Genomic DNA, 16,636 nt, shown 5'->3' on the forward strand with positions numbered 1-16,636 from the left:
AAAGCCACTCTGCTGTAATTCTCCCAACTGCTTCTTCAGTTCGGCTAACTCTGAGGCTGCCATCCTATAGGGTCTCTTGGCTATAGGGGAGGTTCCGGGGACAAGGTCAATTACGAACTCTATGTCCCTATCTGGGGGCATTCCAGGTAGTTTCTCGGGAAAGACATCCGGGTATTCACTCACTACTGGGACTTCTTCTATGGTCTTGGTCTCCATGCTAAACACCATGGGGTCTGGACCACTTCCTCGGGTGTGACAGGTCACTTGCACACCATCCCTATTGGTCAGGTGCACTACCTTATCAGCACACCCTATATGACCGTCATGCAGGCTCAACCAGTCCATTCCAAGAATCACATCTATCCCCTTAGACTTAAGTACTACTATATCTGATATAAATTCTACCCCACTTAAATTAATCCTTACCCGGGAACAACCTAATCGACACTGGATGTCGGCTCCAGGAGTCCGGGTTAATAGGGGTAACTTTAGTAGTACTGTGGGTATATGGTGTTCTTCCACAAAACTTGAGGATATGAAGGAATGTGATGGTCCAGAGTCAAAGAGTATTGTTGCCAAGACTGAGCTGACTAGAAACTCACCGAGTACCACGCCCTGAGCTTCGCGAGCTTCTTGCGCGCCGATGTGGTTGACGCGGGCTCGTCCAAATGATTGCTGGGGCGGCCTCACCTGCTGACTGTTGTTGTTGCTGCGGACTGGCACACGGTTGGCTCCTGACAATGCGGCCCTGGGCCCAGCTACTGAGTTGGAGAAGGCTGATGTTGCTGGCTTGTTGGCATAGGGGCAGTTGGCGATGAAATACCCTGGCTCTCTGCAGTTGAAGCATGCCCTACTGTTGCCAGTGACTTGGCTGGCGCCGCTCTGTGGGGCCTTGGTAGGGTTCTGGCTCCTGAACGGGGCAGCAGTCTGGTGTGAACCGGGTGCTTGGGACAGGGTCCGGTAATGCATGGGAGCTTGGGATCTGGGCAAGGGGTGACCGAAGCTCCTTGGCTTCTGGAATCGGTCCTGCTGGTGCGCCTTGCTCTCCAGGAACCGACGCTTGTTGTCCCTCCGCTCTTCTGCCTTGGCCCTCTCAGTCAAGATGGCCATGTTCATCAAGGTGTTGAAGTCGGGGTAGATCTGGGGAGTGAGCAGGGTCCTCAGTTCCGCGTTCAAGCCTTTCTTGAACATGTCCTGCTTCTTCTCATCCTTGTCCACCTCCTCTGGAGCATAACGGGCCAGCTCCATGAACTGGAAGGTGTACTCTTCCACAGATCTGTTTCCTTGGCGGAGTTTGCGAAACTCATCCGTATTGCGCTTCATGGGCTGCGGGGATATGGTAGCGACGGAATTCCGTCACGAACTCATCCCAGGTGATAGTGGAGGCGTCCTGGGCAGCAAAGCAATAGTTCTCCCACCATGCTAGGGCAGTTCCAGTGAGCTGGTGGGCAGCCAAGAGAACTTTATCCCTGCCCTCACAGTCAAATGGTTCCAGCTTCCTCTGGATGACGCACAGCCAGTCGTCTGCGTCCAGAGGGTTGACGGACCCACCAAAAGTGGGTGGCTTAGTCCGGAGGAAGTCCGTCAACTTCTCATTCATGTTCTGCCCGCGGGGCCTCTGGTGGGTAATGGCGTTGGCTAGAGCTTCCAGCAGAAGGGTCTGGTTATTCATCACTTGAACCAGATCAATAACTGGTGGGAGCGGTGGCTGTTGTGTTCCCACTTAGCTTTCTCCCCTTCCTTCTGGCTGGCTCACTTCCTGCTCCTCAGGAAGTGCTGCTGGAGGTGGTTCTTGCCTTTCTAGCTGCCTCTCAACACTGGGGGTGGCATAGGCCTGACTTGGGGAAGTCCTGGTGGCACGCTTGGGTGGCATCTGCAGATTGAGTGAGACTTTATGAGAGTGGGATTTGGATTTTAGTGATCTTTAAAGTGGCTATTTCGTATTTTCAAAAAGACAGAATCCTCCTCCTGTCGACAAACACACAGACTAACAAGAAACAAACACAAGCGATTTTATTTATTTCGCCATGGGGGGGTACAACACTGCTGGGGGTAAGGCCAACACAGTACTACTCGACCGGTTACAACAACACAACCGAAGGGGGGGGTACAACTCTAAACTGTGGACCATGACGGCTTGCTTCCCTTGGGCAACTCTGGGCTGGGCATACTACTCGCGGGGCGAGTCTTCTCCCTGGACCGAGTGGTCTTCTGATGGAATGAGGAGGGCCAGCACTTCATCCTTCAGGGTCCCGCTCGCTGGAGGCGTTTCTGGCACCTCTCCATCCGACACCTCGGAGTTCCTCTCCGAAGGCGGCGGCGCCGGGGTGGCATCCGGGCTCTTCCGCTTACTGGACCCTGGGGTAATAGGAATTCCCTCAAGGATCGGGGCCTCTTTGTCCTCGATGGCCACCATCCTCCTCCTAGCACGAATGGTGAGGTGGGCATCCTTCAGTTCCTTGGAGTGCCGATCCTCAGCCTTCTTGAGAGCTTCAACGGCAATGGCCTCGTTACTTTGGGCAGCTGCGGCTCGAGCTTCAGCGGCGGCTAACTTCACTTGAAGCCTCCTCACCATAACCTCTGCGTCCTCGACCCTACGAGTCTACTGCTTCAACTTAGCAGCCTGCTCGTCGTAGAGCTTGTCCAAGGTGAGAAGGTAGGCAGCCATGTGTAGTACCGTGAGGTCGTCCTCGCGCTGTCCACGTCCTTCCAAAGTTCTCACCCAGGCCAGCCATACCGGGCAGTTCTTCTTGACAGACAGGTAGAACCTCATCGGAGTGCGGCCGATGTGCCTCTCGTAGATCTGGCATAGGAAGCGGAGGGCCTTCCGAGCTGCCACTTGATAAGTGTCCTTGTGCCGGAAGCCAGTGGCAGTCACATTCCAAGGCTGTATGTCAGGGTAGCGGCTACTCCTCCCGATGTAGATAATCATCTCACATCGAGGGGTTCCGCGATCCTCGTACTCCCTGCTGGTGTACTCCGGACGCTCGTAGATTCCGAGGCGGTCCATGCAAGAGAACAACAATCTGGGAAAACCAGGCTCCTCCAGGCAGTGGCTGTTGACCCATCCTTCCTCGGCCATCTGGAAAAGATCCGGGGCATACATTAGTTTTGCAATAGAGCAGAGGTAGGCAGAAATTTTGTAAGTCCTTTATTTTGGTCAAAAAGAGCTAATCCGGTCCTAAGGTCGCGTCCTACAGCCAACGACGGCTTTGATACCACCTGAAGCGTCCCCACATAAGTAGAGACTAAATGTGATGCAAATATCAGTTCCAGGAGGCTGATAACACATTTATTCGACAGATAATTCAGTTACCGTACAACTCCCGAGGGAGCGGGCGTGAAAGACACGCAGCGATAATAAGTAAATAAACAACAGCGGCTAACCAAGCGACTGGCAAAAGACAACACTCGGGACTACACGGCAGCAGAGCATCTTGGAAAGGCCAACACCACAGGCAGCGTTGGGTGCGGACACAACCTCTACTCAAGGTCTTCGGCGATGAAGTCCGGGTCTTCCTCTGTAGCAACGAAGCAAGGGTGAGTACGAACGTACTCAACAAGTCCAACCCCATCCACGGAGGGGGATACAAACAAGTATATGCACAGGATATAACAAGGATAGGCTAAGGTTCATTTGCAACAAAGCCAGATTTTCAACACATGCACGGGTTTGTTTTCAAAAAAGTTTTTGGTAAAGCTTTTCCTTTAGTAACTGAAATATTGACTGGGGTTGATCCTACACAAAGGATCCAAATTTTATTGCTATTGGACTCCCCGTCCGTCATAGCTCACGGCACAACTGTCGGACACTTCCGAAAATCCAACACACGCACACACACACACACACCCGTGACCATCCATTCCCAAGTGCTAGTTATGTGACCACGCCGTAACTCATTCAATGTCGTGGACACGGCTACCCGGATAGGTTTTAACTCTGCAGAGGTTGTACACTTTTCCCACAAGTAGGGTACCGCAGCACGATCACCTTAGTACCGGTGCGGATCCTAACAAAGCCATTACCCACCTTAGCTGAGACTGGCTAGTCCTCACGTAAGCACCCAAGGGGTTCACGGCTCATCCACGAGACCGTAACCGGGACCTAAGTCACCAAAATCTTACTCATTTTCCATGGGCTCCCGTTGCTCACCAGCACCCCTAAAGACTAACAGTTCAGCTAGTGGGATTTATGCTAAGTCGTTGCTCATACAACGGTCGAGTGGTTGCACGATGGTTGAATTAGGTAAGATGACACATCAACTCGGTCCTTAACCATGACAAGATGGATATCTCCAGACATTGTTCAACCACTAAGGTACGAGCACAACATCCTGGCATTTCACACAAGAAACACCCATCCATCTCGTCTACACATTCCTTTCCTCTGAACCCGAAAAAACACTTTTCCCTATTGAACACACACACACACACACACACACACTTATTTTCCAAGTAAACCATTATAATAGTGAATGAAGTTTAAGTAGCAATTTCCTAAGCGTTCTAGCAGTGGTTATCGTCTAAATAGAGCGGGTCATATTTAGAAACAACCATAGGATAACAAGGAATGTTCATAACAATCAAGGGGTGGCTATCCAACCATGTCTTGCAATAAAACAATATGCATTTTACAAAACAGGCCAATAGGGTGTGTTTGAAAAAAATTAGGTATTAAGTATGCATCAAAGGGTGAGATTGGACTTGCCGTCTTCAAAGCCTTTCAGGAGTTCCGGCTCGTGCTGCTGGTCCTCGGGCTCGGGCTCGCGGTCAAACTCCTCCTCGAGATCCTTCTCGGGCAATCCGCGATCTACGGCACACACAAACGGACACACAAATAAATAAAAGAAAGATCGGTTTTTAATCGTGAGCTCCGAACAGAAAACGCGAATGGAAATTAGGTAGAAGGATTATTTTGGGGAAATTTGGATATGGATCGGCGAAAGTATTTCGGAGGATGAAGTGGTGAAATTTGGGATTAATTGGAGGAAGTTTGGCGCATGAAATGACGGGTTAACCATGAATTAGGGGATTAAACATGAGGTTTAGGACTGATTTGTAATAAACCAGGGACCTATTTGTAATTCTTTCTGGAGGTGGAGGGGCTTGTCTGTGAAAATGTTATGAGAGTGGTGGAGGGACCGTTCGTAATTTGGGAGAAGATGGGGGTCCGATCGGGATTTTTGGGAAATTTGTTCCTTCTTCTTCCAGGAATCAGAGGAAGAGAGAGGGAGTGGAGGGTGGCGGGCGGCGACCGGCCGGCCGGGCCTCGCCGGCGGCGTCGAAGGTCGGGGGAGGTGGAGGGAGGAATGGGGACCCCATTTGCCTCACTACGGGCAAGTGGCGTCGGAGGAGGGGGTGGGACGCCGGCGCCCGTGGGGCGGCGGCGGCGGCGGTTTGGCGACGGGCGGCGCAAGGGGTGGAGGTCGTGAGCTGGGAGAAGATGGGTCGGTGAGGGAGGCCGGTCGTGCCCCTTTTTATAGGCCAACGGGGGGGGTGACCGGCGGTAGGGGCCGGTTACTGGCCGACGGCGTGAGCTCAGCGGCCACGGCACCGATGGCGTGCCGGGCGGGAGGTAGGGGCCGGCGGGGCGGCGTGGTGTGGGGCCGAGACGGCCGGCGCAGGAGGGCGGCGTGCGGGGCTGGGGAGGCCGGCGCCAGAGTGGATGGCGCAGGCGGCAGGCGGCCGGGGACCGGGCCGGGCGCGCGGTCCGAGGGAGGTGGCGGCGTGGCCGGCGTCGGGCCGGGCGGCGGGCCCCACGTGCGCGGAGGCCGAGCGGCGTGGCGCCAGGGGGCGTGGGCACCGGAGGGAGTAATGGCGCCGAGCCGGATGGAGGAGTGGCGCTAGTGGAAGTGGCGCTGGGTGCCAGGGAGAAGAAAGGAGGAGAGAGAAGAAGGAAGGAAGAAGAAAGAAGAAGAAGGAAGAAAGGAAAGAGGAAAAAGAAAAGGAAAAAGGGGAGGGAAAAAGAGAAGGAAAAAGAGAGGGACCGGCGGCAATTGCGGCTCGCGGTCGGAGCACGCGCGCGGCGGTCTGACGACGGCACGCGGCGAGATTTACGGGCACAGGTAGAAGTTAGGGGTCGGCTCGGATGCCGGGACGGTGAAATCGCCGGGAAGATTTTGGAATTCCGGGAGCTCAGTGGTAAAAAGATTTTAAAGGCAATTTTAACGGGTGATTTTAGGTTGGTGATTTTCGCGGATGTTACACTTTTTGAGGTGGGCACCGTGGGTCACACGTGAGGTAGTTTGCGCTGAATTCGTCCTCGGTGAAGAAACATTTTTTAGGTTGCACTCAGCAGTAGCAGGGTTGTCCTTCGTAACAATTTATGACGTGGCAAAATTTCAGATATACTTTGCGCTCATCTGTGCTGTTGACTATAGTACATCTATAAAATGCATTAAGTTCTTGATTAAAGTAAGCCCCTACCAACTAAATTATGAGATGAAAGATCATTTTGGTTAAAGCTAATGAGATCGTATATGGAAAAAAAATTATAATGCATATAAGCTTGAAGCAAACGTAGGAATCGTCTTCCCCTATCGACTAATCCCGGTTCCGCCCATCGAGAATGGAAAGGAAGGAAGTTGGATTTGCAGTAAACTCCGCCATTTTTCTCATGGCCGAGCGGATGGACGGCGGAGGGGCAAGAGGACGATGCACACATGGGTGGAAGATAGACAAGTAGTAGAGATAAAGATTACCGTTTTTGAAGTCGAAGAGATCACAGAGAACAACGGCGGTAGAGAAGACATACCAATGCAGCATAAAACAGAATGGTGAAATAAAATGAAATCATCGATAATGCTAATAAAAGAAGGAACTACAAGAAATCAATCGCAAACGACAAATCTCCGGAGAGCTCCAAGCAATCTTCTGAAATAGTCAACCTTGATGTGAGCCTGAGCAGAGAGAGAACAGCCAATGTGCTGATCGCAAGCCCACAACTACACGATGATTTTCTCTTCATCTCTTGTATATATGCAGGTCCATTATTTATAGGCTATGGAGCACTAGAAAATTTGAATTGTTGCCGTATCGATGTGGAGAACGTAGGGTAAGCTTTAGGCACGGGTGCGGAAGATGCTGCTGCTGGTGGCGGTGGGAAGCACTCCCTGTGGCATATCAGCGACGAAATATATCCCTTTTATATATTTATCTTTACTTCTATATTTTACTCTCTATTTTTATATATTAATTCCTTGAAAATAAAAGTGAGGTTCTTGACTCCGTTCACCTCGCCGCATTTCATTTCCTGAACCAACCAGTTTTGACATCCCATTCCTCTCTGTTAGATAACGTAAGTCCTTAGGAGTCTATCTTTAGCACAGATATGATTCACGTGATTATCTCCTGCCTAATCTCGGTTCTGTTTCTATAAACCGATTGATACACATAGAGTATCACGGGCCTCCGGCCATATAAACATGTACGTCCCTGTATGGTTGAATCATCAATAATATTATTTGTGTTATCATGGTATCAGACAGACTTCGTTCCCAAAACCGCTTCCGCTAATCTCTCCACCGCCGTACATCTGTGCCGTCGCCGCCGCGCCCTCTTTGAGCGCCGCCGCCGCCGACAGTTCGTCATCATGTCCGACAATACGGCCGACGCCGCCTACTGTGCTCTCGTCGCCCGCGTTGCGGCCTTTACCCCTGAAGAGCGCCGCGAGGCCGCCCGCCAAGAGGCCGAACGTCTGGAGACAGCTCGCCTTGAGGCCGAGCGCCTGGCTGCAGAGCGCCTCGAAGAAGAACGTCGTGCCAATGAGGCCCGCGCCGTTGTTCTCGCCGATCAAGCCGCCGCGGCCACCGCTACCCTGCACGCCCAAGCCATGACGATCCTCAACATCAAGTCATTGGTACCCCTCATCCTCGAGCTTGCCTCCCCCAGCTTCAACCGGTGGCGAGGGCTCTTCATGAACACCCTCAAGCGGTTTGAGCTCGACGACCACGTCCTCTCCGACGACAACCACTCCGACGATGCCGTGTGGCTCCGCATGGACTGTACAGTCCTCTCTTGGCTCCACGGCGTCATTGCTCCTGATCTCCTCGAGATCGTGATGAACCGGGAAGATGGCCCGCCGACGGCTCGCCTTGTCTGGCTCGGCGTCGAGCAGCAATTTCTTGGCAACAAGGAGTCGCGTGCCCTGATCCTTGACGCTGAATTCCGTACCTTCATGCAAGGTGATCTGGGTGTTGATGAATATTGCCACCGCATGAAGGCCATGGCTGATCGACTCGGCGACCTCGGCGAGCCCGTTCGCGACAGCACCCTCGTCCTCAACATTCTTCGCGGCCTCAACGAGCGTTTCGGCTACATGGCTGCCTTGATCCAGCGCACCCATCCGTTCCCGACCTACCGCGACGTCCGGAGCGATCTGCGCCTTGTCGAGATGAACATGAAAGACAAGGCTGCCGCTCCTGCACAGGCCTTCGCCGCGACCACTCCACGCTCCTCCACGTCGGCTGCTCCGACGCCTCAGCACCCGTTCAACTCCAACAACACGGGCGCCGGCGTTGGAGGCAACACCGGCAACGGAAATCGCGGACGCCAGAACCGTCGTGGTGGCCGTAATTCAAGAGGGACCGGTTCCCAGGTCGGCTCGCAGGTCGGCTCCCCTGCTGGCCCCGGCACGCCCCCACGGCCCTTTCATGGGCCGCCTTGCTTTGGCTACCAGCCGGCCTTCGGCACGTTCCAGGCCTATGTGACTGGGCCGCCCGGCTTCCCTCGATTCCCAGCGGCTCCACCACGTCCCCAAGCCTTCTTCGTTGGGCCTCAGTATTCTGGGCCATCACTACCAGGTCCTGCACCGCCCTTGGCCCCGCTGCCTCTTCCACCGACGGCAGTTGGGCTGCCTCCTGCGCCGCCTGCGCAGCCCGCGACTTGGATGCATCATCCCAGCGGCCTTTCCTGGAACAACGACGCTCTCGCCTCAGCATTCAACACCATGACGCTGCAGCCGCCCCCTCAATCAACTGAATGGTACTTCGATACTGGTGCTGAAACCCATATGACATCCAACTCCGGTACTCTATCCTCCTCCCATCCGCCTACATACTCTACTCCTTCTCATATTATTGTCGGCGATGGTTCGCTTCTGCCTGTTGAACGTTCCGGTTCTGTTTCGTTTCCTTCCACTAGAGGTCCTCTTCACTTAAATAATGTTCTTGTTTCTCCACTGCTCATTAAGAACCTTATTTCTGTGCGTCAGTTCACCATTGACAATTATTGTTCCGTTGAATTTGACCCTTATGGTTTCTCTGTGAAGGATTACAAAACCAAGAACGTGATCATCAGGTGCAATAGCTCCGGACCGCTCTACCCCCTTCTGTCATCAGTGTTTCGGCCGCTTGCACTCGCTACCAGTACCACTTCAGCTACTCTCTGGCATCGTCGTCTTGGTCACCTTGGACATGAGGCGCTCTCCCGCTTAGTTGCTTCCTCTGCTATTTCCTGTAATAAGCACGAGTCTGAGCATTTATGTCATGCATGTCAGCTTGGGCGCCACGTGCGTCTCCCTTTTAGTCCGTCTAATTCGCGTTCTGTCAAAAATTTTGAGTTAATACATTGTGATCTCTGGACGTCTCCTGTTCTTAGTGTGTCTGGTTACAAGTACTACTTGATTATTCTTGACGACTGCTCCCATTACGTATGGACTTTTCCACTGCGTCTCAAGTCTGACACTTTTGCTACTCTTGCTAATTTCTTTACCTTTGTCTCTACGCAGTTTGGCACCACCATCCAGAGCATCCAGTGCGATAATGGCCGCGAGTTTGACAACTCTGCTGCCCGCACGTTCTTTCTCTCTCATGGCGTTGCCCTCCGCATGTCCTGCCCTCACACCTCAGCTCAAAACGGCAAAGCCGAGCGCGCACTTCGTACCACTAATAACATTATACGTTCTCTGCTTTTTCAGGCTAGTATTCCTCCGTCTTACTGGGTTGAGGCTCTTCACACCGCCACATATCTCCTCAACCGTCACCCCACCAAGACCCTAGCCTCCTCCACGCCGTTCTTTGCTCTTTATGGAGTACATCTGACCTATGACCACCTTCGCGTGTTTGGATGCCGCTGCTATCCTAACCTCTCCGCGACAGCTGCTCATAAGCTCGCTCCTCGCTCCACTGCTTGTGTCTTTCTCGGCTATCCTTCGGAACACAAGGGCTATCGCTGTCTCGACCTTGCCTCAAATAAATTAATTATTTCGCGGCATGTCACCTTCGATGAGTCCTCCTTTCCTTTTGCCGACGTCTCTTCACCACCGTCATCTGACTTTGATTTCTTCTCGGAGTTGGATGTAGCACCTGTTATCCCTATTGGTACTCGTTCTAATGTTTCAGGTACCACGGCCCCGACTAATTCGGTTCCTGCTGCCCCGGCTGTCTTCCCACAGTCGGCTGTTGCCAGCGGGGTCCTCCCACAGCGCACCAGGGCGAGCACAACTGTGCCCCTGGTGGCAACACCTCGGTCCGCCGCGCCCTACCCGTCTACTACCTCGGTCGGGTCGGCCTCCGACACAGCCCCGACAGCTGCGCCCCACCGGGCCCCGCCGAACAGCGCCCAGGACGCTGTTGCGTCCTCGTCCGGCGCCCAGAACGTGCCCCAGCGCGCGCCTGCGTCCTCTGACGTACAGGCCGCGCCTGCGCCGCCCTCGCCTGGCGACCAGGTGGCACCCGGCTCTGCGCTCCGGTCTTCACGCCCGCCGAAGAATGCCGTGTCTGTTGCTCCCACCATCAACGACCACAGCATGATCACGCGCGGGAAGCGCGGTCTTCGGCAGCCGACGTCTCGGTTCAACCTGAGCGTTGCTGTCCTCTCCCCAGTGCCTAAGTCCTATCGCAGTGCGCTGGCTGATCCTAACTGGCGTGAGGCCATGAACGAGGAGTATTCTGCACTTATTGCCAACAACACGTGGCAGTTGGTGCCTCGCCCCTCCGGCGCAAATGTGGTTACTGGCAAATGGGTGTATCGCCATAAGTTTCGTCCTGACGGTTCTCTGGAGCGGTACAAGGCTCGTTGGGTCCTTCGTGGCTTCACCCAACGGCCCGGCGTTGATTTCGGCGAGACTTTCAGCCCGGTCGTCAAACCGGCCACCATTCGCACGGTACTCACCATTGCTCTCCCTCAGAACTGGCCAGTCCATCAGCTTGACGTGAAAAATGCTTTTCTTCATGGAACTTTGGATGAGACTGTCTACTGTGTTCAGCCCTCTGGTTTTGTTGATAGCACCCATCCGGATTTTGTTTGCCGACTCAACAAGTCTCTTTATGGTCTGAAGCAAGCACCTCGTGCCTGGTACAGTCGCTTTGCTTCACACATTTTGTCTATGGGATTTGTGGGTGCTCGATCAGACAATTCGCTATTTGTTTTCCGTCGAGGGCATGAGACAGTTTATTTGCTACTTTATGTGGATGACATTATTCTGACAGCCTCTTCTGATGCTCTTCTTCGTCGAGTTATTATGGCTCTTCAGGAAGAATTCTCTATGAAGGACCTTGGACCTTTGCATCATTTTTTGGGGTTATCTGTCAGTCGTCAGAATGGTGCCTTCTTGCTCTCCCAGCGGCAGTACATTCTTGAGGTACTTGAGCGTGCTGGGATGACCGATTGTACGCCCTCCTCTACGCCGATTGACACTTGTGCCAAGGTTTCCACTTCTGACGGGTCTCCAGTTGCCGATCCCTCTCACTACCGCAGTCTGGCTGGTGCACTACAGTATCTTACATTCACTAGGCCCGACATTGCCTACGCAGTTCAGCAGGTTTGCTTGCATATGCATGATCCGCGAGAACCTCACTATGCCTTGGTGAAGCGGATCCTTCGCTACTTGCGTGGCACCCTGGATTTCGGCATTATTCTTCGGCGCACTGATATTTCCAGCCTGGTTGCTTATTCAGATGCTGATTGGGCTGGTTGTCCTGACACTCGACGCTCCACATCAGGCTATGGTGTTTTTCTTGGTGATAATCTGGTTTCCTGGTCTTCCAAGCGGCAGCCGACTGTGTCCCGCTCTAGTGCTGAGGCAGAGTACCGCGCCGTTGCCAATGCTGTTGCTGAGACTACCTGGCTTCGACAGTTACTGCTCGAGTTGCATGTTCCTATCAAGCGCGCTACTCTGGTTTATTGTGACAACATCAGTGCAGTGTATCTCTCGAGCAATCCGGTACAACACCAACGTACCAAGCACATTGAGATTGATCTTCACTTTGTCCGTGAGCATGTGTCCGCTGGTGCCGTCCGAGTATTGCATGTGCCCACTTCGTCACAGTATGCAGATATCTTCACTAAGGGACTCCCGACTTCTGTCTTCACCGAGTTCAGGTCCAGTCTGAACGTTGTCTCCTGTGGCTAGTCACGTTCTGACTGAGGGGGGGTGTTAGATAACGTAAGTCCTTAGGAGTCTATCTTTAGCACAGATATGATTCACGTGATTATCTCCTGCCTAATCTCGGTTCTGTTTCTATAAACCGATTGATACGGCATAGAGTATCACGGGCCTCCGGCCATATAAACATGTACGTCCCTGTATGGTTGAATCATCAATAATATTATTTCTGTTCACTCTCCTTCTCGCTAACATTTCTTCCCTGGTGCCACCCTCTCCACATAATTACCTCAAAATCCGTGCCGCCACCTCCCTTCCCGTCCATGCTGCCACCTCATTTCCTTCCTCACTTGGATCATCCACCACCGATGTTGACGCCCACCACAACCATCACTTCCTGAAAGATGCCCTTCTCCTTAGCTTAATCCTTGGACGCAAATGGAGAACTCATGCCTCGTGGTAGAACCTTCCATGCTCCCTTGCTCCGTTGGAATGTACAGGCTATTAAAATAATGCTAAAATAATATATTTTATATGCTATATTATTTTAAAAACCAACTGTTTTGGCACATTCTAGTAAATTGGTGAATTAGAGGTTTAATAGATTGCTGCATCAAGTCTTTGAATCGTGTGATAGACTTAAATTACTAGGGTAGTGAATTTTGGAAATGAAAAGTATAAATAATAACTTTTTAACTATTTAAGCATGTTCCTCTAGCTGGCATATAAAATATGACCATTTTAGTGGAAACCAATAACCATGGTCACGTTATAACCTCAACCAGATATGGTCACAGAAAAGATAATAACTCGATGCACGTACCACATATGCAATCAAACGAGAATAAGAGGACTCAACATGCAAGATCACAATGTGGAAGGTGAATGGTGCTGCCGCCACGAGAATCTTAATTCTGGATACACATCCACTATAATAATGCAAGTGTCGACATGTGGGCATCCTACACCACCCAGCCCGCATGTCAGTTACTTTCAATGACCCTACGGTAATGGAGAGGATATTGGTCCCTTAATTCTAGATTTTTTTTGGTGGTCTAGATGTCAGTTCTTTGGGCGGAGGTGATATTTGGATGCCCTTAAACACAATTTTAGTTTGCATTTGTTATTAGGGTTTCTTCGAGGAGCGGAACGTACTTGAACTCTTTGAATAGCCGCTCTTGCATACTGCTACTGCCCTTCTCAAGCTGCTATTCCCAAGCCCATGGCCCAAATGACAATAAAAATGATGAGGATGTTATTTGGGCCATGGTGGAATGATTGACTCTATGAATGATGCTCTTCTTCATAGATGGCATTCTTAACCTTAATATGTCTTTATGGGCCTACTTTATCTCTTACTATTCATTTACACTATTTGGACTCTTGTACTATGAAATGTAATAAGTAATTGATTATGTATTCTAAACTTCAAAAATTCTAAGTGAACACCACGACAATTCACTTGAAAGCACACTTTACAGAACACATGTGCGATGCATTAATAATTATGTTAGTATTAATAATCGAGTTTTTATTGTTTCAAAATTCCACTTTCAGAACTTAGAAAGCCACGATAATGCCCCGCTTTCTGCAATCCACTACTTGGACAGGCGACAGCTATCCGTTACCTGCCTTCAATTCACTATATATTTGTTGCTTGTTGATAAATAATCAATACCTAGATAACAATGATAAAAATTTCCCTAGAAGCTATTCTAGACACAGTCACCCATAACTAGCGATTAATCTTGGCCAATCATCATCCGATCTAATATCGCATCCATGTACCTTCTAGACGCTAGACTTAAGGGTTTTTTTTTTTTAACATGTACAGGGTGCTCTGCCCTTTCATTATAGTGGAAGAAGCAGTACAATGTACAGAGAAGCTAGGCTGAAAAGCCTAGAAAAAGGAAAAAGAACGATACACTTTGCTCAAATTAGGATACAGAGCAAAAACCAACAAACAAAACAAGTCCTATGTTTTTACTACGTTGTGGCCGATTGCCTTCCTCCTGGCATCTGTTCCTGATCCATATGTGCCTTGCTGAATGCCTCCAGGTCATGTTGAATGATCAGTGCTAGTTCATGTGGCTGCAGGGCTTTGTTGTCAAACACTCGACGACATCGTTCCTTCCAAATGTTCCATACCGTGTAAATACAGACCTGCGTATGCTTAGTTGCCGTTGTAGTTCCTGCTGCTAGCAGGAACTCCCACCAATTATATAGGCGATGAACATTGTTCAGAAATGGCAGTGGAAAGTTTGTCCACTGTGCAATCTTACTCCAGACCTCCTTGGCGTAACTGCATTTTGCCACCATGTGCAATGTTTTTTCATCTTGGCTTCGACACAGTTGACAAGTAGGATTTGCTTGACCCCCTCGCTTGATGATCCGGTCATTTGTTGGCAATTTGCGCTGCAATATCAACCAGATGAAAATTTTGCACTTGTTCTCAACTCTAACTGTCCAAATCTTCTCCCAGTTAAGCTCGGCATAACTTCCTTGGAACTGCATGTCATATGCTGATGTTGCTGTGCATGTCCCTTGTGCTGTGAAGCGCCACACAATGCTGTCTTCCACGTTGGTTAACTGGATCACGTAGACTTAAGGGTTTTGACTAGCGTCTAGAAAAACTTCTTGACGGTCTAGGCGAACAGTGGGGCTAAATGAGACTGTATGTTCATCATCCCAGTAAGGGATCAACATAGTTGACCTCAGCAATTTGTTCTCAATTCTTTTGCCAAAAAAAACACTTGTTCCTATTTCAAAATTCGTAGCCAGTGGTATTCAGGTGGATACCCATGGTTTTGGATAAAAGTTTTAGCATATGCACTTCCAATGTTCATATATGTATAGAGACCCAGCAATCATTATCCCAGCCAAGGAATCTCACCGTTTTTTTTTTTTTGACAAATGAATACCTAGGTTGAAAATGCTGCCTACACCACTGGAATTGATAGGCTCCAAACCACAGGAATTTGGTCCACAATGAGACCGGCTGGCAGCAACGCAGTGATAAATTAGTATAATGGCGAGCCACTTGCTACTCGTGACAGTTCAGATCAGTTTAAAGAATCATCAATTGATAGATGATGGGGGCAGGGGCAGAATGTCTTGTGACAATGTCTCTCCCTGACTCCCTCCCCCGCGCGCTCTCTATCCAGCAACTTGACGCCCAATAACCCGGCGCCCTCCTGGGCCCGAGGACGCTTTGCTGAATTCTTGCTGCCGATTCCCAGCGAGATGCTCAGAGAACACCTGCACGGCCTGACGGCGCTCACGTTCTCCCTCGCTTCGTACACAATGCTCCTCCCCTCCTGCGCTGCAGCTGACCTGTGTTGTGATGTCTTCGAGACTGCGATCGAGTGCTGCTTGTCCGGTCCCGCCGTTCAGCGTCACGCCCCGTCGTTGCCCGTGACCTCATCTCGCTCCGTCGCTCGTCAGAGGAAATGGATGGACGGGCGATTGGGCGTAGTGCTAACGCAGCCCATGGCCCATGCGGCCACGAGGCTGCACTGCTGGCTGGCCTGGCATCGAACACCAGGCTGGCAGGCTGGCTAGATGTTCCTCAACAGGATAGTGACGCTGAGGCACGACGGGAGATTGACCAGAGACCAGACTGGCGATATGGCGGCCATGACAGCATGTCACATGACTGGAGATTGAGATGATGTTAAGTATTCCCAATCCGTCAGGCATCGTACGTTTCACTTTCACAGTGAAGAAATCAGGTCGTACCATGCGTGCTCAACCACGTGATCAGTAGGCCAAAAAACGTTGCCTGCCTGAGCGGCTGAGCCTGGCTGCCTGCTGCAACTGCAATGGAAATATGGAGGCCGAGTGGTACTGATATACCATACTAGAATAGTGCTGCACAGTATATGGCACGGGATTACTCCATGTAATGTGTATAAGCAAGTAGTAGCCTACGTACAGAGTGCAGTGCACAAGAAACACGAACTGATAGCTTCGCATGTACAACGTTGTCACGGTCGAGTGCTAGAGTTGTTGTAGACACTCGCATTGTCCCATCGATCGGTGGCCGCTACGTACATGTTGCAGTACATGCATGCTGCATCGCCTACTCAGCCGTCCAGTCCTTACTGGCAGTGGCTAACGTGCGGTGTTGCCAAACATGCATGCACGCCGCCGCAGATTCTTCAGTTGGTCACATGCCACTCGGGCACTCGGTCAGAGACTGGATCGCATGCACGCGGCCCTACTCGATAGCTTGCATGACATGTCCATCCCGATGCGATGCAGCACTGTCTTTGGGGTCCTGACCCCTGTCCAGAGTCCAGACACAGACGG

The 16,636-nt window shown here is 51.2% G+C and overlaps 1 protein-coding gene and 1 pseudogene across 1 annotated transcript; one reads left to right on the top strand and one right to left on the bottom strand.

Annotated features, from left to right (window-relative positions):
• Positions 1 to 293: 293 nt before the first annotated feature.
• LOC140223025 (uncharacterized) lies at positions 294 to 1,729 on the bottom strand (annotated as a pseudogene).
• Positions 1,730 to 7,591: 5,862 nt separating this feature from the next.
• LOC140223026 (uncharacterized) lies at positions 7,592 to 9,998 on the top strand. Its single transcript, XM_072294327.1, has 4 exons — positions 7,592 to 8,982; positions 9,598 to 9,649; positions 9,728 to 9,795; positions 9,917 to 9,998. The coding sequence occupies exons 1-4, from the start codon at positions 7,592 to 7,594 to the stop codon at positions 9,996 to 9,998; spliced, it is 1,593 nt and encodes a 530-aa protein (XP_072150428.1).
• The last annotated feature ends 6,638 nt before the right edge of the window (positions 9,999 to 16,636 follow it).

Source organism: Setaria viridis, chromosome 5 (assembly GCF_005286985.2).
Source record: "Setaria viridis chromosome 5, Setaria_viridis_v4.0, whole genome shotgun sequence".
Classification (NCBI taxonomy): Eukaryota; Viridiplantae; Streptophyta; class Magnoliopsida; order Poales; family Poaceae; genus Setaria; species Setaria viridis.